At 29.2% G+C, this 23,932-nt stretch overlaps 3 protein-coding genes and 1 long non-coding RNA gene across 4 annotated transcripts; 2 read left to right on the top strand and 2 right to left on the bottom strand.

Annotated features, from left to right (window-relative positions):
- The first annotated feature begins 6,875 nt into the window (after positions 1 to 6,875).
- LOC131619628 (putative F-box protein At3g16210) lies at positions 6,876 to 8,096 on the top strand. Its single transcript, XM_058890705.1, has one exon. It carries the CDS (start codon positions 6,876 to 6,878, stop codon positions 8,094 to 8,096), a length of 1,221 nt encoding a protein of 406 aa, XP_058746688.1.
- A 1,964-nt stretch (positions 8,097 to 10,060) lies between these two features.
- Positions 10,061 to 12,635, top strand: LOC131617746 (F-box protein CPR1-like). Its single transcript, XM_058889000.1, has one exon. The coding sequence runs from the start codon at positions 10,251 to 10,253 to the stop codon at positions 11,490 to 11,492; it is 1,242 nt and encodes a 413-aa protein (XP_058744983.1). The 5' UTR covers positions 10,061 to 10,250; the 3' UTR covers positions 11,493 to 12,635.
- A 5,076-nt stretch (positions 12,636 to 17,711) lies between these two features.
- LOC131617745 (uncharacterized) lies at positions 17,712 to 19,845 on the bottom strand. The gene is made up of 5 exons (XR_009288668.1): positions 19,582 to 19,845; positions 19,276 to 19,511; positions 19,076 to 19,144; positions 18,381 to 18,500; positions 17,712 to 18,119 (listed from the first exon to the last, which is right to left on the bottom strand). It is a non-coding gene; the product is annotated as an uncharacterized LOC131617745 (long non-coding RNA).
- Positions 19,846 to 20,489: 644 nt separating this feature from the next.
- LOC131617744 (uncharacterized) lies at positions 20,490 to 23,051 on the bottom strand. Its single transcript, XM_058888999.1, has 3 exons — positions 22,915 to 23,051; positions 22,590 to 22,818; positions 20,490 to 21,043 (listed from the first exon to the last, which is right to left on the bottom strand). Exons 2-3 carry the CDS (start codon positions 22,755 to 22,757, stop codon positions 20,813 to 20,815), a joined length of 399 nt encoding a protein of 132 aa, XP_058744982.1. The 5' UTR covers positions 22,758 to 22,818; positions 22,915 to 23,051; the 3' UTR covers positions 20,490 to 20,812.
- Positions 23,052 to 23,932: the final 881 nt, after the last annotated feature.

The raw sequence follows: 23,932 nt of genomic DNA, 5'->3' as shown, positions 1-23,932 counted from the left end.
TGAGTGCATGTACAATTATCTCAACACATATGCAATTAAGATTATTCACGCAAATCTTAACATACCGCATACCTTAATAATTCACACATTGAATTATCCATCAATTGCACAAGATTCACATAACAAAATAAAAATTGCAACAAGGCTTAACAACCATCATATATCTAATCATAAACATCATGAATATATCTACACAAAGTATTCCAACAATTACTATTCATCACATACCAAAACATTACGCACATAAGACAATTACATGTTATTTCACATAATAACATCATAATTAATCAATCAAGTGCAAATAAATCCTATACCATCATATATAATATCACAATAGCTCCCTGATGCTTCGAACGACGCATAAAACAGAGTTACGAATCAAAAGTGACGGTCTTTACAAAATCTGTCAAAAATTGAACTCCTAGGTCGACGCAGGAAAGTTTCTTCTCCCTTGGATCTGCTTAGGTCGACGCATCGCTGAAGGAAACTAGGTTCCCTCCTTTACTGGTTCGTTTAGGTCGACGTAGCCTCTGCGTAGGTCGACCAAGCTGCGTGAAAACTCATATTTCACCATTTTTTCCCTCTAATTTCCTCATACAACACCCATCAACCCATACACAATCCATACAACAATTGAAATCATATTTAGAACACATATAAGGTTCCTAAACATCTTTCTAACCATGGGTCATCCATACAACACATTGAACATGAACAAATCACAAAATCCAATTGATTTCACTTAAACCCTAACATTTTCTAAATTCATGAAATTGAAGAATAGAAAGCATATACAACATTACCCAATCATATACACTATAAGAACTCGGATTCTAATCCACCCTCTTGAAGAATCTACTTCCCTATTCTCTTTCTCTTCTTTCAACTATTCCTCTCTCTTTCTCCTCTTTTCCAAAATGATAGTTATGAAAACACTTCTCTAAAACCCTAACTCCCTTACTATCCATCTTTTCTCAATTGGCCTTAACCCACAATCTTTCTAACATCATAATTATAACACTTAGACCCAATTAGTTATATTATTCAACTCAATTAACCTACATAACACAATTACATACATAATTGAATATTCAAATAATTATTATATCACATAATAATTAAATAAATAAATAATTATTAAAAACACCAATTAATATAATTACTAATAAAAACTAGTAACAAACCCGTGCATACGCACGAATTCTGTTCGGTTATGCGAATTTGGATACATAATTTATTTTAAATAAAAATGTTAAAAAAGAAAGAAAAAATAATTGATTATTTCGTATATAAAAAAATTTAAATCAGTAATAATTTTTTTCCTGTATACCATTTTTTGATTAAAAATATTTAAATCAATAATAGATTTTTTTCCGTATACAAAATTCATTTTTGTTTAAGTATCATTTACAAAAATATTTGGATCAATAGTAAATTTCGTAAATAAAAATATTTAAATCAATAATAAATTTTTTCCCATATATCATTTTTGAATAAAAAATATTTGGGTTATAAATACAAGTTTTCGTAAATAATAGATTTTTTTTCCATATACAAATATTATTTTTTGTTTAGGTATCATTTTAAAAAATATTAGTATATTAAAATATTTAGATCAATAATATATTTTTCTCGTATACCTTTTTTGGATAAAAAATATTATATCATAAATACCATTTCTTGTATATAAAAATATTTAGGTCGATAATAGATTTTTTTCCCCGTATACAGACTTTATTGTTGTTTAGGTATCATTTACAAAAATATTTGGATCAATAGTAAATTTCGTATATAAAAATATTTACATCAATAATAGAATTTTTCCCGTATACCGTTTTTGAATAAAAAAATTTGGATCATAAATAAAATTTTTCGTAAATAATAATACAAATATTATTTTTATTTAGGTATCATTTGCACAAATATTTGTATAAATAAATATTTAGATCAATAATAGATTTTTTCCCGTATAGTATTTTTGGATAAAAAATATTTGATAATAAATATCATTTCTCGCATATAAAAATAATGAGATAAATAATAGATTTTTTCCCGTATACAGACCTCATTTTTGTTTAGGTATCATTTACGAAAATATTTGGATCAATAGTAAATTTCGTATATAAAAATATTTAAATCAATAGTAGATTATTTTCCCGTATACCATTTTGGAATAAAACTATTTGGATCATAAATATCATTTTTCGTAAATAATATATATTTTTTTATTTACAAATATTATTTTTGTTTATGTGTCATTTACAAAAATATTTGGATCAATATCAAATTTTTATATATAAAAATATTTAGATCAATAATGGATTTTTTGACCTATTCCATTTTTGAATAAAAAATAATTGGATCATAAATAACATTTTTCGTATATAAAAATATTTAGATCAATAATAGATTTTTTGACTTATTCCATTTTTGAATAAAAAATAATTGGATCATAAATAACATTTTTCGTATATAAAAATATTTAGATTAATAACAGATTTTTTCCAGTATACAAACTTTATTTTTGTTTAGGTATCATTTACAAAAATATTTGGATCAACAGTAAATTTCGTATATAAAAATATTTAAATCAATAGTAGATTATTTTCCCGTATACCATTTTGGAATAAAAATATTTGGATCATAAATATCATTTTTCGTAAATAATTAAATTTTTTCGTATGCAAATATTATTTTTATTTAGGTATCATTTACAAAAATATTTGGATCAATATTAATTTTTCGTATATAAAAATATTTAGATCAATAATAGATTTTTTGACCTATTCCATTTTTGAATAAAAAATAATTGGATCATAAATAACATTTTTCGTATATAAAAATATTTAGATTAATAATAGATTTTTTCCCCGTATACAAACTTTATTTTTGTTTAGGTATCATTTACAAAAATATTTAGATCAATAGTAAATTTTGTATATAAAAATATTTAGATCAATAGTAGATTTTTTCCCGTATATCATTTTTGAATAAAAAATATTTGGATTATAAATATCATTTTTCGTAAATAAATAATTTTTTCCGTATACAAATATTATTTTTATTTAGGTATCATTTACAAAAATATTTGGATCAATATTAAATTTTCGTATATAAAAATGTTTAGATCAATAATAGATGTTTTGATTAATTTTTTTTCCGTATATCATTTTTTACTCAAATATATTTCGATCATAAATATCATTTTTCATATATAAAAAAATATCAATAATAGATTTTTTTTTTGTGGAAGAAAGAAGTGAAAAAGTGATGAAAGAGAAAAAAATAGAGAATGGAGAAAAATTTGATAAGTTTGATAAAATATAAGAGTTGTATTATTTTAATAATAAAATTAAGAACTTTATGGTGCAAAGACAAAAAATTCACAATTTTAATGTGGTGGTAAAAAAATCAAATAAGGGTATTTTTGACTTTTCCCCAACCATTAATTTTCTTATATTATAGATTGGGTATTTTTGAATTTTCCCCAACCATTAATTTTCTTATATTATAGATTGGGTGTCCATCTGCTCGATGGATGGAGGGTTTGGGGCAGCCGCGATTTCCAGAGCTTCAGCTGCACAAACAACTTCGTTAACAACAATTCACCTATAGGAAACACATCACCCCTGCAAAGCAGCATCATAGGGGTGTTCATTGGTTCGAGAAAAATCTGAATCAAATCAATGAAATCCGACATTAATTAGTTTGGGTAACGGATTTCCGAAATTATACGCGGGAGTCCATCTATCCGAAACAATCATAATTAATTAATGTAATATATAATCATTATCATGAAAATTTTTATAAGTTATCAAACATTAAAAAGAAAAAAAGTACCTATATTTATGATATTCACAACTTATATCAAGAAACAAAAAGAAAATAGAGATTTTGTATTATTATGGAAAAATAGTTTGTGTAAGTTAGATACTTTTAAAAAATATTTTAATATTTATTTCTTATGTTTATGTTAATCCAACCCAAACCCGTTTTTATTGATATGTACTTTAACGCAAAAATTTGCAAATCCAATCCCAAAATTAATATATTTTGATTGGTTTGGATATCAAATTCTCTCAAAATGAACCAAATTGGCCTGCGAACACCCTTACATAATCTTTCCCACTTCTAAACTTTTCTTGTATTTTCCACCTCTTGGATGAAGCATTTCCTTTATTTTTTGTTTTGTTGCACTTGATTTTTGGTTTTATTCATATTTAGTAGCATAGGATGAAAGCTGACAGATTAATGTGTATGAGAAATGAGTTCTAGAATTCCTTGTGTTCTAGACTGGGCCAAGATTCAGCCCAATCCACTTTCGGCCCACTTAACCTTGGAGGCCCAAACCATCCCTAAGCCCATAAAGAGCAAACAATGTCCGTCTCCTCGAGGACCCAACGACACTGAAGCAAGCTATCCGATGCCCGACATAAGTGCTCTCCGCGAGCACCCCACCTGACGAGGACTTACCTCCTCACCTAGATCCAAGCATATCAAGCGTGCTCCCCGCGAGCACCTTTTCCACCGAGGACCCTTCTCCTCGTAGTGTTCCTTCAAATCCAATCACCCAAATAATACAGAGTCCACATGGTCCCTAAAAGACGCGTCTCCCTTGAACTGCAAAGTGGTTGACCAGGACGGGGGGCACTCACGTACCTCCGATATTTCCTCCTAGGAAACCTGGTAGTCTCCTAATTGGGCCTGGGAGTCCAGTCAAGTAGAGAGATCATGGCCCAGCGCTGGGGGTTATAAATACCCTCTTTCACTAGAGGGTCAGGTATTCATTCTCTTCTAACTTTTAGCTTGTACTTGTACTCTGATTGCTCGTCTTCTCACTTTGGCCTCGGAGTACCTTGCAGGTATTCCCCTCCATTTCTCAAAGATCCAATTCCGTGCATGCGTTGAAGATCCATCTGATCCGGTACGATCACCTTGAAACCATAGATTAATCATATAATAAAGCCCTAGATTAGATGTAATCTTAAGGTGACAAATAAGAAACCATAGAATAAAACTATCTTTGGATGAAGTTCTTTTTGTGTTTTGATTCAAACAAATTTTCCGTTTTTACATGTTTTTCTTCTGATTCTTCCTCTTCTCTGATCTTTGGAAGTCTAAAAGCCAAAAGATTCCCCATATGTCAAGTTTCCTTCTAATTATTACTTCTTTTATTCTCCACATTTTCTTCTTTTGGAAGTTGGAAAGATCTTTTAGATGACTAGCTATGTCGAGCTGTTGAATAATTAAACCTCTTTGTCTTTTCAAATTTATTTTACCCTTCTTTGATATTTCTTCCACTCATTCTATGCATAATTTGATGTAATGATGTGTAAATTGTAAATTGTTTGGTTCCTAATGGAATTGTGTCATTGATGTAATATAAGTTTTGATACTCAATTTAAAAATGGGTGTAATATAAATTGTTTTTAATTATTTGATATGGTTAACAAAGATATGGGTTAAAATATGGGAAAATTTTTAAAAGTAAGTAATTCCTTTTTTAAAAACAACAGCTATTTTGACAACGATTATAAAAATTAATCGTGGTTGTATATTGAACGTTCACCAGAATAATATAAATTCTAAAATGTCGCTGATGAGAATCGAACTTGGGACCTTTGGGTCTATCACAATGGTTGAGAAATCAACTGTTGTGATATCGTGTGCGCTTTTCAGTATACTACAACGGTCCCAGGACCGTGATTGTAAGTATAACAATACTCTACATAACAACGTCAAGACCTGCGTGATTATATATATCTTTTCCAACCGTTGTTAAATGTCTTTTTCGTAGTAGTGACTTTCCCAAGTAATGTGAGACTAACAACTCACACTTGCACATAACATTCTCCCCCTCAAGTGTGATTTCATCCATTATACTCTCTCTCAAATCAAAGTTCTTTCATCCACATACACTTATTATGCAGCTGCTGGCACTACAATGGGACACACTGTCTGACTACTACATTGTCAGAAAGACTCTCGATTCAAGGAGTCAATCTTTTAATTAAATAATCGACTATGATACCACTGTTGAATCATCATGAGGAGCATACCACTGTTAGGTCATCATGAGGGCATCCATATTGGGACAATAGCAACACTACATATTCACCTAAAACCTTAAGGTGATAAGTGTGTGTGTCATCTCACTTATAAAGTGCTCAACTTCCACTTTTCCAAACAATGTCGAAGTAACAACTCACACTTGCACATAACATATAAATGATCAACAAGATTTTAGTGAGAAGTTGGAGTCTCTCTCTCTCTCTACCTTAGTTGCAATTTAGTTGTACCTTTTCAGTTTAACTTAATCAAGTAACTAACTAAAATTAATTAATTAATTAATTTTCTTATTTAAATACAGTTTTTAAAATAATTTATAATTAATTTAATTAAAATATTAAAATGAAATATTTATAGGTTTAATTAAAAGCATGTCATTGATTATTTTTAACCAAGTTATATATATTTGCCACGTCACAAAAACCATTTCATAAAAAATGGAGAAAGACCACAAGATTGTAAACTCAATTAAAAGTATCGAAAATAAAAATTAATTTTGATTGAAATAAAAAAAAATCAAATATGCATTTCAGCCTAAATATTTAACATTTTAACTTTTATGATAATTAAATGGACTAATTTTCCTCGTGGAAAAATGAATAGTAAATGATAACAATTTATTTTGAAAATATTGGATAATTAGTAATAATTTTAATATGCTTTGATTTGAAATAAAAATAACAAAATATTAGGGCAGTCTTCTTCCTTATAAAAATAACGCTGGGCATAAAAACAGAAACCCTAACACAGCACACGCATCTTCTTCTTCTTCCTACAGCTACTTCTCAACTCACTGGTGACTAGAGATGGAGAAATCATTGGCTGCAACGGATGCAAAGGTTTGCCATCACATATATGATGATATTGCTTTGGTTATTTTGTCTAAACTTTCTCTCAAATCTTTGAAACGGTTTTCTTTTGCATGCAAATCATGGTCTCTTTTATTTCAAAATCCTTATTTCATGACTATGTTTCGAACAAATTTATCATCTAAGGATCATTCTTATTACAACGATACATCTATTCTCCTACAACATAGCTGTGAAAGTTACATATATCATGGACCTAAACTGTATTCTCTATTTGGTGAGAATTTTGAGAATATGAATAAATTAGATTGGCCAAATCCATATGAAGACCCCTTTGATTTTAACATCCATGGTTCTGTTAACGGCATTCTTTGCATTCAAGACAGGGGAAGACGTGAGGGCATTCGTTGTATTGAAGAATTGGGGAGATATGTATTGTGGAATCCAGCCACCAGGGAATTCCAAATCGCTCCTACTAGTCCTTTTGCATTTAAATCTGGTTGGGATCCCATGATTGATTTTCATGGATTTGGCTATGACCGAATCAGAGATGATTATAAAGTTATTCGGCATGTATATTTTTTTCCTAGAATTGATTATGAATATGAGATATGGAGAGATGGAAATGGTTCTCCGTTGTGGGAAATATATTGTTTAAGAAGTAATTCTTGGAAAAAACTTTATATAGATATGCCTAGACACTATTATCGTATGGGTGATCTAATGTATATGGATGGAGTGTGTCATTGGTGGGCAAGTGATACAGAAGATGTAGTTTATGAAATAAATGATGAAGTTTATTTAGTGTCATTTGACTTAAGCTGCGAGATATTTGTTAAAACATATATACCCTCAAACATGGATGATATCGATGGTACTGGTACTCGCATGATTAGAGGGTTAGTAGTCTTAAATGGAACAATTAGTTGTATTTCATATTATCTAAAGGCAACTACTTTTCACATATCAATTTTGGGTGAAATTGGGGTGAAGGAGTCGTGGACAAAACTATTCACAGTTGGTCCATTATCATGCGTTGAACATCCTATTGGAATTGGCAAGAAAGGCGATATATTTTTCAGGAAAAATGATGATAAATTAGTTTGGTTTAATTTAAACACTCAACGAATAGAAGAGCTCGGTATTAAAGGTGCGTATGGTTGCGAGATAATGGTTTACAAGGAAAGCCTTCTACCATTTCCAAAAATAAATAACTAGAAATTGAGGTAAGTGACTACTATTTTGATTCATATTAAAATTCTATAGACAGATTCTGCTTCATTGATTTTTCATTGTCAATTGTTATTCAATTGTCATTCTACTAATGTTCAACATTATATTTATTTGCTTAAATGGAATATTGAATTTATGCAGGTCTTTAATCTCTTATCTAACAAGGAGCTTGATTGGAGATCCATGTGTGGTGGCAGTAGGTTTTATCCTAAGAGATATATGTGAAATTAGGGATAATAGGTTTTGGCCCTATGAGATGTTAATGGCTGAAATATTTAATGTATTTTGTAGTTCTTCTAAATTCTATTGATGAATTTCTTAATGTCTATAGAAATCTTCTATGGCATTTAAGTTGGTTTATTTTATATATTTTATTAGTTTTTATACTTTTTTGAGATTCAGCGTATTATTTTGATGTCGTTTACTTTTCTGTTAATAGAGATTAGTATATTGTCATTTGGCCCTATGAGATGTTAATGGCTGAAATATTTAATGTAATATGTAGTTCTGCTAAATTTACCACATCTCTCTTTGTAGTGCTCCCAAATTGTGAGTTTGTGGCTAAAATTAGGAAATAGATTCCCTGCAGTTAAATAGTACCTGGAGGGTGATCTCAACCATTGAATTTGTTATGATTGTTTTATTTATTTAACAAACTTTAAATCTACACCACATTTGCTTAATCTAATGGTCTATAAAATCCTGATAGGGTGACTGTATGCTCCTCTGACTGCAAAGGACCACGGTTTGAGAGTTTGAAAAAAGATATATTTTTATACTCTTTGAGATTTAACATATTATTTTAATGTCCTTTACTTTTGTTATTAGAGCAATAGTATATTGTATTATTATTTAGAGCATTAGTATCGGAGTCGTCTCAAATTTTTGGATCGAGGTTCTGTATAGATTAGTTATAATTTATTTATGACAAAGTAAACCGAGACCCTATTTAATTAATATTTAACTATAGTTTAATTTTAAAAATTTTAAAACCCCGTGCGATAGTCTGCCTTAGACGCCCTCAAAGACGGCCACAATTCTACTACTAATTTGCATATGCTCTACACAAGGTTTTAAAACAAATGAATTCAAAATCTTGTGTATTTCAAAATATTTCTACCAAAGACTAATCACTGTCACCGCTTAAATATACAATTTTTGACATGTATTGCGCAACCCACGCGTGGTAAATGACAATTTTTTGTGTGTAAGTAAGATGATCTTAATGGAAAAACTAAGGGTTATCCAACTTTTTTACACAAAATAACGAGAAATCAACCCGACAAAAAAGATAAAAAAATTACCAACCAAATAAATTATTAAAGAAAAAACAATTATTTCACTTATTTTTTCAGTCAAAATATATATTTCTGACGTACCGAAACTACTTAATTTGTATATATTTTTTTTATAAATTTCTTAATAATAAATAAATATACTAAATTTATTGACTATTTATAATGATATTGCGCAACTCGTGCCGCACGGGTAGATAACAATAAATTTTAATATTTATACATAATATTAATTATAATTTTTTTTATAATAAAGTATAATACATTCTTATATTATTTTTAACTACACTGCGAGGCCCATACAAACACACTATAACAATGTTACGAGGCCCATACAAACACACTATAACAATGTTAAGGTTTTCGTTATATGCAAATATTATAATTTTGAATTGCACCTAAGAAACTTCAATTTAATCTTAGTAACTTTAGCATGACCAATTAGAAATATACATGATTTAGAGATCACATTTCATGAAATTTTCATGGCACTCATCCATATTGATCTATGTCATCAAATACATTGATGTCATGGTCGTAGGAATTCCCTCACGTTATACTACCACAATGATCTTATTATCAATTGTTCAATAAAGAATATTTTTCCATCCTATTAATAACCAAAATTTATAAATCAAATTTTTTCATTGCTTCTTATGTAGTATGCTCTTTAATCTAAATGAGGAGGTTCCGGATCTAATTGAGGGGAGCAAGGTAAAATTGAGTCCTAATGCATTGGGTTTTATAAATAAGGCTCAAGTTTGATAACAGAAACCCTAACACATTACATGCATCTTTGTCTTCTTCTTCCTACAGCCACTTCTAAACTCACTGGTGTTTAGAAATGGAGAAATCCTTGATTGCAGCTAATGAAAAGGTTAGTAATCACATATATGATGATATTGCTTTCTTTATTTTGTCTAAACTTCCTCTCAAATCTCTGATTCGGTTTTCTTGTGCAAGCAAACCATGGTCTCTTTTATTCCAAAATCCTTATTTCATGAACATGTTTCGAACTAATTTCTTATCTAAGGATCATTCTCATTACAATGATACATCTCTTTTCCTACAAGTTATTCCACTTTGGTTTGTGAATCCCAATTCCGCAGTTACACCTAGATTGTATTCTCTATTTGGTGACAAGTTTGAGAATATGATCGAATTCGAATTAGACTGGCCAGATTCATATGATAACAAATATTGTGAGTTTGGTATTCAAGGTTCAGATAGTGTTAATGGCATTCTTTGTATTCGAGATACAGGATTTGGACCTGGGGCCGAGCCTATTATTGAGGAATGGGGGAGATATGTATTGTGGAATCCAGCTACTGGGGAATTCCAAATCACTCCGATTAGTCCTTTTGCATTTGAGTCTCCTTTTCGGGCCATGCATCCCATTATTGATTTTCATGGATTTGGCTATGACCGAATTAGTGATGATTGTAAGGTTATCCAAAATGTAAGGAGTTTTCCTAGAGCTAACGAAGATGGACGTGAGGCATGGGAAATATATAGTTTAAAAAGTAATTCGTGGAAAAAACTTGATGTAGATATGCCTATCCGTTATCAGAATACTTTCGGTGTTGAAGTGTACATGGATGGAGTGTGTCATTGGTGGACTGAAAGTGAAAGTGAAACATGTGATGAAGTTTATTTGGTGTCATTCGACTTAAGCAATGAGGTATTTGTTAAAACATCCATACCCTCAAATATGGATGATGCTGGTATTGACATTGGTAATGATACTAGAATCGTATATAGATTCTTAATGGTGTTAAAAGGATCAATTTGTTGGATTTCAAATTATAAAGAGGAGGCACCTACTTTTCACATATCAGTTTTGGGTGAAGTTGGAGTGAAGGAGTCATGGACAAAACTATTCACGGTTGGTCCATTGTCCTGCATCGACTATCCCATTGGAATTGGCAAGAAAGGCGATATATTTTTCAATAGAAGTGATGATGAATTAGTTTGGTTTGATTTAAACACTCAGAGTTTTGAAGAGCTTGGTGTTAAAGGTGACCATACTTCCAAGATAGTGCTTTACAAGGAAAGCCTTCTACCATTTGCAAGAATCAGTGATTAGTTATTTTTTTAGCCAATTGAGGTAAGGGTAAGTGACTATTATTATTATGATTTTAAATAAAGTTCTGTTTTTCAGCTTTCTATCTATGTCTTGTAATATTACAGATATTTTTATTTTTTGCAGTATATGTATATGACTATGATTTTAAATAAAAGTTATTGATTTTCTGTTATAGATACAAATGATATATTTTCTTTTATTCTGTATGTTTTTGAATCATATTAAGTTCACTTTAGATGCATCTTTAGACTGATTCAGCTTCATGGATTTTCATTCTCAAATGTTTCTTAGTTGCCATTTTACTAATGTTCCGCAATATAGTTATTTGTTTAAGTAGAATATTGAGTAGTGTGGAATCAAGGGTTGGCTCCAACAAAAACAGAATGAAAATTAATCTATCAAGGAGTAGCAACTATGCAGGTCTTTATCTTGTGCCATTGAAATGGGGCTGGAGCTTGATTGGAGATCCATGTGTGGCAATAGTTCTATCTTAAGGTATATTAGTGATGACAGGGATTGGCCTTTGAAATGTTTATGGCTAAAAAAAGTAATAGATTTTGTACTTCTGCTAAATTTACAGTAGCCAGCCCTCTTTGTAGTTCTGCCAAATTGCGAGTTTATGGCTAAAATTTGGAGTTTGTGTAAAAAGAAGACCACAACTGAGCAAATATAGATAAAGATCTAAATGTCTACAGAAATCTTTGTTTGCCATTTTTATGCTGATCTAGTTTATTCTCATGTGAAAATCACTCTTAAACAAAATTCATTCTCATAATACAATAAATTAAGAATTCTTGTTTGTGATGACTAAATGACTCAGACTTGAGTCACTTAGTCGACTACATTGGATTCAGAATGTAATTCCCTTTATCGTCCCAAATTTTCTTTGTTATCAAGTTAAAAGATGAAATAAACAGAGACTTGTGAAGCAAACCTAGCAAAAGAATTGAAAGTTATTCAAAATACCTATAAAACACCTGCACCAATGTTCTTCAGATGTATAAAATTTTCAGAAAATCTCTAAAAAAAAACTCAAAAAAAGACGTAATTGTGTTCGACATGAACAAACACAACACTAAATTAACATGGCAGTATCTTCACGGAGCTTCATTCATCAAGTGTGTGTTGGTGCCCTTACTATCTTTCTTGAATATTATTTATTGAGAACAAATCCCTATCCGAGCCTTTCTTAACATCTTTCTAAATTATAAGATTATAATTAAGTTATGGTAAAACTTCAAAAATTAAAAAATTATGAATCTTTCTATAAAATTTGTATCATTCACATTTGTTATATACTTATTTAGTTTTAAATTTTGTATTAGAATTTGTTTGATAAGTTTCGGATTGAAACTAGTATTATGTGTGAATTGAGGTGGTAGACTCTTGTTGTGGTACTGCAAATTTTTGTGCGGTTCAATACGGAGTAGAGCTGCAAGGTGGGCGAGCAATCCTAAGCTTGTATTATGTGTGAATTGAGGTGATAGACTCCTTTAACGGTACTAAGTAATAAAGGTGAAACTAGTATTATGTGCAATTGAATACGGAGTAGAGCTCCAAGATTAGCAATTCAACGATTAAGACAGTAAAAAAAATTAGAGTAAAGTATGAATAATATATGTTAATTTAACTCTTACACATGTAAAATTATATATATAACTAGTAACTAACCCGTGCGTTTGCACGGGTTCTGGTACAGGACGCGCATTTGTTTTAAGTCCCCGCTTGATATCATAATATATTTATTATATAAAAATTAGTAAAACAAAAAAATTGATAGTATAAGTAAAAAAACAGTTAGACTGGATATTTGTTAAAAGTAAATATCGAGTAAAAGAAATCACTGTCCCAAAGAGGATACTTGCATACCAGATATTATGGAGGAGTTGTAATATATATATATATATATATATATATATATATATATATATATATATATATATATATATATATATATATATATATATATATATATATATATATATATATATATGTGTGTGTGTGTGTGTGTATTGAAGTATTTAAAATAAACGCACGGGTTCTGGTACGGAACGCGCATTTGTTTCAGATGTATATTTTTAATAGAAAAATGTCTGGTACCCGTGAAAAAATAATAATTGAATGTATAGAAATATGTCTGGTACCCGTGAAAAAATAATCATTGAATGTATAGAAAAGTGTCTGGTACCCGTGAAAAAATAATAATTGAATGTATAGAAAAATGTCTGGTACCCGTAAAAAAAATTAATTAAATGTATAGAAAAATGTCTGGTACTCGTAAAAACATTTAGATCAATAAAATTTTTTAATATAAAAAAATGTGAATAATAGAAGATAAAAAAATACAATAAAAAATAAAAGCTAAAAAAATTATGATGGAATGTCATGACATCAACTCATGACAAATTATTTTGATCAATAAATTCATGTCTCGTTATTAATCAATATTTAGATCAATAACTTCATGTCCCGTTAATAATCAATATAATACGAATGTATATAAAAAAGAAAAACAAAATTATTTAACCGAAAGAGTTTATTGAAAAAGAATATTTTAATTTATATATAGATTAAAAAAACGGTTCCCATTTATTAAAAAAATAATAAAATTTAAACATTTATTTAACACGCTATTAATAATATAATCCCTCTATCTCAAAATAATTATCTATTTATATTAATAATAATAAATAAATAAATAGTATTTGGTGTCATGACTCTTTCACCTCAATTGATTTTATCCCTTTAAAAAAATATCACTTATTAATTTAAAAATAAAATTTCATTAATACTTTGACTAACAATCATAATAAAATTGTTTTTTTGTTAATTTAAACCGATACAATATAAAGAAAGAATATGAGATTAGTGTATGTTCTTAAAAAAAAAAAAAAAAAAAGAAGAAACACGTAAAATATGCATCTGTGTTTATTTTTTTATATATAGATGTCTTTTTATTTAAAAATTTGGAAAAAATAATTAGTTTTTATAAAGATTTAAAAATACTAAGTGCTAATTTAATATAATAATATTTTATTTTTTATATAGCTGTCTTTTGTCTCAACTATGAATTTCATATAAATGATTTATAAACAAATATTTTAAATAATATAATAAAAATATGTTAAGTCATATAAGAAAAAGTCAAATATAATATTTTAAAAAATCATATAAACTCATTGTATTGTTATAATACTTGCAAGATTAAATCAATTAAACTCATTTGTTCTTGCTACATGGCTTGCACGTTTAAATAAATGGCTTGCACGTTTAAATAAATTAAACCCATAAAAATAGGGATGGACATATTTTTTTTGAACACATCATATTTCTTTAATATTTTGAGACCCACAAAGTGTACCTACTATGCAGTACTCAAGTGCTTTTAATATTTTAATACTCACATAGTGCAGTACTTAAGTGCTTCATTGTGATGAAATAAAGATAAATAAATAAATTTATTAGTAATATAATATAGAAAAAAAATTAGAAATGTGTGAAGTAGTTATAAAATATAATAATAAAATAATTTAATACTGAATTAATACACAATGATATATGAAAAAGTTATGTTAGGAAACAAATAATTTCTTCATTAATAATATAAGTAAAAGAATAAATATTACATAAATTAAAAAAGTATGGAAACACAAAAAAAGTGAGGTGAAATATTGTATTTTATTTTAATGAACAAACGTGTTATAATGGATTATCAATAATATATTATATTTTAACATCTATGTGTTATTACGCTATTGCAGATTAATTTTTCTTATATTGGTATAATATTTTTCGATAGTCTTTTTATATTGAAAAAAATGTAGCATTATAATAATTAAAACTACATTTAATTCGACAAATATCTTCCAACATAAGATTTATACAATAACTAATATTATAAAGTGATAATGGTGATAAAATATTAAAGATTTGTTTTTAGTTTTGTTATTTTATTTATAGAAATTCCATTATGAATAATTATTAACGAAAAGAATTAAAGAGAGATTTTGCACGTCATTTATTAATATTTATTCACATGGTAAAAAAGGAAAATTTTTACATGATTATAATTTTAATCTATTTTATTCTTGTGAATGAACTTTAATTAAAAATGACTGATATTGTTTAAAATTTTAAAAAAAAAATAATATTACCCCTACTAATTTTCTTTTAACACTAATTTTCTTTTAACAGGAAGTTAAAAAAATAAATCCATAAATTAGAGAACTAAAGTTGCATTTTACAATAAGTTTCAACTATTGCAATTTAAATAAAATTGATGAATAAATAAACCATTGAATTATATAAAGCATTATCATAACAGACCATTCAATTTATTAATGTTTCCATTTTTTCATCTTGTTTTTATGTAGTTATAGAGAAACTAATTTTTTTATCTTATTTTTATGCAGTTATGCAAAAAATTATAATTAAAAATCTTAAATATAAAGAAATAATTTTTCAAATCTATAAATAAATAAAACAGATCTATAATAAGAAATAAATAACTATCTTAAATAAAAATTAAATGGTGATACAAATATTAAATTGTTTTAATATAACTATTCGTGGATTCAATTGTTAATTAGTTTTTGCCACAATTATTTCTTGAAACTTCAAATCAATAATATAAATATGAGTTGAAAGTTTATCATTATGTTGAAATGAATAGCCTTAATAACTAATTTATTTGTATAATAGTATTTTTACTCTTATATTTAATTATAATTATGTTCTTTTATTTATATTGGAATACGGAGTTGAACATTTATTTTGGAATGCTTTCATTATATAGTTAGGGATAAAAGAGCATATTTGAAACTTTGTTCTGGTTATTTTTAAAAATAAAAAATAAATGTACTTACTTAATAGTAGTGGTCTCTAATAACATGAAAAGACAGAGATAGTTATGTAATAGACATGACTTTGGCTTGCCATATCACAGTACACTAAAACCTATCCTATAGTCTATTCTATAGTTTTTATTTGATTGAACCAAGGCAATAATTATCTCTTTTTGGAAAATTTATTCAAAAATGAATCTCAATTTTTAAGATATGAATTACTTAAAAATATGGTATGTGTATATTGTATTAACTTTGGTAAAATTTGCTATAAATGTTCTATTATAGTACTTTTATGACTTTTATTTGATTTCATGCTAAATCAATCAATATATTACTCCCTCCGTTTAATTTTATTTTAAAAAAGCAATATAAAAATGTTAATGTTGAATGTAGATATGTTTTAGTGTCAAACATTGTAGTGATTTATTATGATATTGTTAATATTAATTATTATTGTAATTATTATTTATTTTGAATATGTACCATCAAATAAAAAAAAAAAAAAAATTTTGAACTTTTATAACATTAAAAGACATATGTGATGATGAAAAGGTAAAAGACATACAGATAGATGTCATTGATGTGACTTTAGCTTGCAATAAACAACACACTATATACTAAGACTTATTATATAGTCTATTCTATAAATTTTCTTTGATACAACCGAGACATTAATTATCTCTTTTTATAACATTTTTTTTTTATTTTCAACAAAATTATATATATATATATATATATATATATATATATATATATATATATATATATATATATATATATATATATATATATATATATATCATTACAAATTTTATACTCTTAAATGCGAATTAATTATTATTTATATGGATCTCTTTATTTTGCATTTATAAAAAGAAAGACATATTTTAGAAAATAAAAAGATCAATATATTTTGTTTCTTAATTTACAATTCACCATCTAATATTTTCCTTAATATGGCAAAGCAATATAAATCTATCTGCCAAATCCAGACTTACCCTTGTTCCCCATTCATATGCTTGGTCCAGCAAATATGAATACTCCATTTCTTCAAAACACTTTTGCAGGGAGGAGAGATGCTCACTAAAGTAAACAGACAGGCAAACTTTTGTTAGATCTTTCGCTATATTATCGTTGATCATTGACCAAAGACCGATGCCTTTCTCTTTCTCGAAAGGGTATCGTAACACATGTACGTCGAAATCGCAAAACTATTTATAGGACTGCAACGCGGCTGTTATTTAGAATATTTATCATAGTTTAAGATTAACAAATAGATTAATTCCATATCCTAACTAATTGAGAGAAGGAAAATTAATCTGTTATATCAAAATCAAATATCATGTTTACTTCAAAAATTTGAGTCCACTGCAAAGCCAATGAATGAGAGTATTTATGGCCATAGCTACATTTTGATACCCCTTAAACAAAGAAATAGTAGGAAACATTCCAGATAAGCTATGCCTCATCCCATTATCTCTCTCTTCATCTTTCCTCCTAAAGCACCACGACGATACCTCGTTAACCTTTCCGAATAAACCATTGTCGTCGGTAACAACATCACTATGGAAAAACATGTGACTCCTGTAGGTGCAATCATGTTTATTTATCACCATTGGGTGCAACTAAGGACAATGGGAAAGACCTGCACCAAATCAACTGCTTTCCACATGAAAACTTGCAGTATGCCGCATAAAATTCGGTTCCGTACGATACCAAAATAAACGTTGAAGGATGGACAAATTACAAAATTGTTTTTGTCTATAAAAGCTACTTTCATCTGCAGAATCAAATAATTGTTGAAGTAAACATTACTATAGGAAATCAAAAAGGGATTTTAAGATACATAAATTAAAACAGAAATATGAGGGGATGAAACAATTGAAAAGGTGAGATCTTTATGCTTACATTGGTAGAAAATTCAAGTTGATCAAAGATGAAAATATATATTACAACAGGGAATTTATAGTCATGTTGGAAAGTCAGGGTGTGTTTTACGATGAAATTACAACAGGCATATGCAGTATCAAGAAAAACATACTTTGTCAACTGTATAGCCTCCTTCATTGTTCGATCATAAGCCTCTGCAATATTTCCCGAGGAGAATAGTGTCATATGCATTAGAACTGTATAGCCTCCTTCATTGTTCGATCATAAGCCTCTGCAATATTTTCAGTTTCAACATTTCAAAAATCACAATTGAAATTTCATTTTGATTCAAACATCCAAATTACAATTACAAACAAAATCAAACTCTAACCAATTTCAGTCAGAATCCATCTCAATCCTCACCACACTTTTGAAACTATCAAAAGGCAAGATTTCTACAAAATATAATCACACTAATTCTAACAAAAAGTCCTTCCAAACTCAAATTTTCAGCTTACAATTTCAAACAACAAACACACTTTTGTATTTGAATCTAACAAAAAGTTACATAGGAAATCAATCCCAACCTTCCATTACAAATCATCAAAGGATAGAATGATATGTCAGTGCCTAGCTATGCAGACAAAACAAATCATGTATGCAAGAAAAAAGTATCCTTGAGACCAGCATTTGGAAATTGAAAGAGAAATTATAGAATTATCAGTACACTTTTTAAAGATTCAATTTCTACAATAAATCGGTGTTATAGAAACCAAAAATCGATTTGAAATCGAAACAAACTTGTACATAATTGGAGGAAAGACATATCAAGTTCTTAAAGAACAACAACTATTAAAAGATGAAAACCTCCAACATAGTCAATTATGGTAATCGAACATATAAAACTCCCCGCAACAGCCATGGCACCATAAATCCCTGAAACAAAGCAACTCATTACAAATTTTGCAGAACAAATATCATTTACTTATACAAAACATTATTAAATTAACCTAAAATTAGGGTTTAAGGGACTGAAAAATTCAGACAAAGTTCATTCTGAATCTTACCACCACCACAGTCACTGACGGAAACATGTTGTTGCCACCGCAGATCGGCCACCGTGAAACTGAACGCCGCATATCTAACGCACATCACGATAACTATACAATCAGACACATTCAATAAAAGTATAGTAACAAAATCTTACCAACGGTATGGATAGTAGTGACGATATGAAAAGGGGATCTGAAAAGGTTCGGTAAAACGAATCGCTCTGGATTGCTGTGATTGAACGGTTACAGATCTGAAAAGGGTAAAACTAAAGGATATGAAGATTTTGAAATGAATGTAAAACAATAAAGTAAAAATCAAACCTCTAAAATCTGAGGAGAATCGGCGTCTTCTTCGTCGTATACATTCAACTCCGACCACAAATTCCATAGCTTGAGCAAACAAACCATCAACATCACGATATCATCAGCAACGTGTTCACCGTCTCCATCAACATCATATTCATCTGCACAGAAATCAGAAGAGAACAATATCAGAGAAAGAGATACAAAAGAAAGAGGAAGAGGAAGAGAGAGGTAGAGGAAGAGGGAGAACGTGGTTTTTTCAAAATAGAAGCAACCCTAGTGTTGGTAGTAGACAGCAAAAGCAAAAGCAAAGAAATGCAAAGGAAGTAGCCACATGGCTCTCTAAGAAAGCAAATGGGCAATTAGGTCTTTTCCAGAACATCTAACTTTCTTATATTGTAGATCATTAGATTTTCTTTGGAACAATAAGTAGACCTCCTTTTATTGTCCTACCCAAACACTACCTCAAAGTGCAATTGTTGAGAGTTTTCTCAACCTTTCATCAAGAATTTAGTATGATGGAAAAAATATGATTATGACAAACTTTTTAAAAATGGTGGATCATAGGGGCGCATTTGTTAGCATTTTATTTTAAAATTTTATCATCGAAAAAAAGAGCAAGAAGTCTTCCAGCGAATTTGAAGTGGCAATTTTCTACTTATCAGCACTTTGTGTTTATTAGAAAAAGAAAAATAAATATTGATTTACATAAAATACAATAAAAAATCAATGTTATAAGTGCAACAATCAAATCCAATCTTTCCTTTTAGATATGAAAAATCCTACAAATGGAGGAATGATTCACTAAATGTTCATATCACTTCTCTTTTATAGTGTATCACATCACAGCCCAATAATTCACTTTCAAAACAACCTAAATTCATTCATTCAGATGATATAAGAACACGAGGAAAACAATTCAAAAGGGCTTTAAAGAAATGACCCTGAATTCATGGTTTCACAACAATACAACTTCACTTTTTAAAAGATGTTTGGAACATGTGTTATGTTTGTAGAAAATATTATGGATTTGATTGCTAGCAGTAATCAACCTGTTTGCATTAATGAAGAACATCGGAACAGAAGCAACACAATCAGGAAGAGCAAATTTAACTCAACCAACCATATGGCCCAATATTCAAATGAGTGACACTAAAAGTATACTATAGTGTTACATTATTCTTCCCATTGCAGAAAACATTAGGCTCATCCTTCGAGTCTTGGCTAATGGCTATTGATGATAAAAGCTTCAAGTTCGTGCTAGCTTTTTCTTTGAAGGAGTGCTTCTCGATGTTGTTGTTGTTGTTGGCGTTGTTATTGCAGCTTGAGCAGCACCTGGTTTGGTAAACCAGGTAGTATAGAGAAACTGTTTATGAGCGCCTACATGGTTGCAAACAAGACGAAGCTTCTGTCTCTCTCTCATCCATCTCAAAACTACTTTCATGTGATTCTTGCTTGTCAAATCTTTCAGTCCAACTTCCTGGAAAAACATTGAAGGTGATTATAACTCAATCAGTCAATAGATGCCCAACAGATGCACAGATAGATGCACAGATCTGTAACATTCATACGGATTTCATCACAAGAAAACAAAACCCTGAGTGCATATAGATCGCGAGAAAATACTAGTCAATCTTCTGATTATTCATTTGTAGGAGAAGCAGTTCAAATTTCTAAATGTTACTCTGAGTGAGTGGTTCTAATACACAGTCTATAGTTATTTATGATGGTAAAATTCAATGTTAAACTCTTGATTAGTTTACATTCACCCTTCAAAGTAGTGACATTTTGCATTGAATTCAGAAATATGAGAAAAGAAACAATAAATACCCACTTCCATTATCGACATTGTACAAAGTCACTTCCCTCCACTATACAAACAAATGTTATGAAGAATTGACAAATTCAAATCCAAGAAGAATGAGCAAATATAGCTGATCAGTAGCAGGCGAAATGTCTCTTGTGAGTGAATAGCTATTATTCCTTGAAACCTTTCGGTGGATTACAAGTTTCTACAAAAAAAATAGAAGTAATCTGGTCTAGTGTAGTTAACTAATTATTGGAATATTTCCTTCGAGGCTTCGACACAAGAAAGAGATCTTGATTCATGCGAATAATTGTGTCCTGTTACTTTCAATAACCACAACAACAACCAAGCCTTATCCCACTAAGTGGGGTTGGCTAAATGAATCAACTTTTGCCATAATGTTCTATCCAAATTGTTAATCTAGAGATATTTCCGAATAATTTCTCTTATAGTCTTTTTAGGTCTACCTCTAACTGTCTGACTTCTCTCCATTTGATCTACTCTCCTTACCACAAAATCTACAAGTCTTCTCTCTACATGCTCAAACCCCCTAAGTATATTTTCCATCATCTTCCCGAATATAGTGTATTTATATTATTTTCCTAACATACAACACACCAACCTTCTCCTCAGCATAAAATATGGAAAGATTTAGTTTTCCCCCACTAACACCGTAGATATATCATATACGCTGCGTTGCTCCCAATCGCAGAAAATAGCAAACTTTCGAATACTGCTATTCCGCACTACTACACCGCCGTTATAACCACTATTTCACAACACTTTGTACTAAATAAGGTATCAAAGAACACTACTCATTTGTTCTAATTCTACTATGCTACATCACCACTATAGCAACTATTTCACAACAGTACATAGGTGTTTCAAAACTAACAATAACATCGCCTTATCTCACTAAGTGGAGTCAGCTACATGAATCAACTTTTGTCGTAAAGTTCTATCCATAATTGTGCTTCTATCGAAATCGGCAATCTCAAATCTTTCTTAATAACTTCAGTTACTACTTCAAAACAAAATTGACTAAAATAATGACATCAAATTAGGGTTAAAAAAATAGGTTGAAAAATGAAGAAACACCATGTGTGTTTGCTCATTTTCCATTCATCAAAACACAATGCAGCAACAATTTGATTATTTAATAAACTAGAAACAAATAGTATATATACAGATTAATCGATTAATGTGAGAGATTATGAACCTGGACGCGTTCCCATGTGTTAGAAACGGTGATTGGACCATGCTCCTTGACGATATCAAACAGCGCTCTGGTAATCGTCTGTCTCTGTTCCGGTGGCGTCGTCAGCGTCACCGCTCCCAGCTTTGGCTTCAATTTCTTTGCTGCATTTCTAATCGCCGTTCCAAACATTTCTCTACTCAAACCCTAATTTCTCACAACTCTACTTTTTTCTTCTAATACAGAGTGTATTCTGCAAACATTAACAATTCAATATCAATGGTGTGAATCAGTGAATTTCAATGAGATTTCAAAATGACGTTATTAAGGATTTGAAATGTGAAGTTACCTTAGTTTAGCTCTGGACAGTTGAGAGTTTAGCAGTTCTTTCACTTGTCTGTGCATTGATAGACAGTGGGAGATACGACATTGCATTTAGAATGGGCTCCGCTAGTATGGGTTGGGCCTTGCAGTTGCGTCTGAGAGTCTTTATTGAATCAGATTTGCTATTTGCACCTTCTGGACTTTTGCTGAGTGGTTATTATAATATTTATAAAGTTTAGGAGACACATTTTTAATGAAGCGGTATTTTATAGACTAAATTAGAAATTTATTGTTTGTAAATCATATTTTAACCGACAAAAATTGAGATTGTTAGGTAGAATTTCAACGCTAAATTTAAATATGGGTCATGCTAATGAGTGTATCTGGGATACTGGTTAAACGTTTTAAATAAAGAAAATATTATAAATTTTATGTATTGAATATAAATAATATTTATAAAAAAAGAGTTAATTATTTATGTTTTCAATGCATTGAATATATATATTTTAAATAGAAACATATCTTTTTTATTTTATTAAACAATGTTCAACTTACTTTTTAATTTGTTAAGCAGTGTTCGTTAGCATTACCCTTTAAATATTATTTGTGTGTAAATTTATAGTGATTATTATCCTGTTTATTAATAAAAAATTAATGATTTATTTTCTAATAGATATTGTATATATATAAAAACAAAAAGAATTAGAAAAAATAAATAATTGAATATAAAAAATAAACAATGAATAATTGATTAAATAATTGATGTGAAGTGGATCTTAAACAAAGATCGAAGTTGATGAATTTAGGGGTGACTCAATTCAATTTATATCGAGGTCTTATCATTGGACCGACACTAGATGAAGATGGTATAGGATATAGTTTAAAATCTCTTACGAAATAATAATGAATTTTTTTTTACATGGGAGGGTTAAAAGTCCAAAAGACAAATTAGATTAAAACTACACGAACATTTAAGTCTCTAAATCGATCAACATTTAACAACAAATTTCATAGCATTTGACCCCTATATTATGGTTAAGACT

This window comes from Vicia villosa, linkage group LG7 (genome assembly GCF_029867415.1).
Source record: "Vicia villosa cultivar HV-30 ecotype Madison, WI linkage group LG7, Vvil1.0, whole genome shotgun sequence".
Classification (NCBI taxonomy): domain Eukaryota; kingdom Viridiplantae; phylum Streptophyta; class Magnoliopsida; order Fabales; family Fabaceae; genus Vicia; species Vicia villosa.
This window is presented reverse-complemented; position numbering and strand designations above follow the sequence as displayed.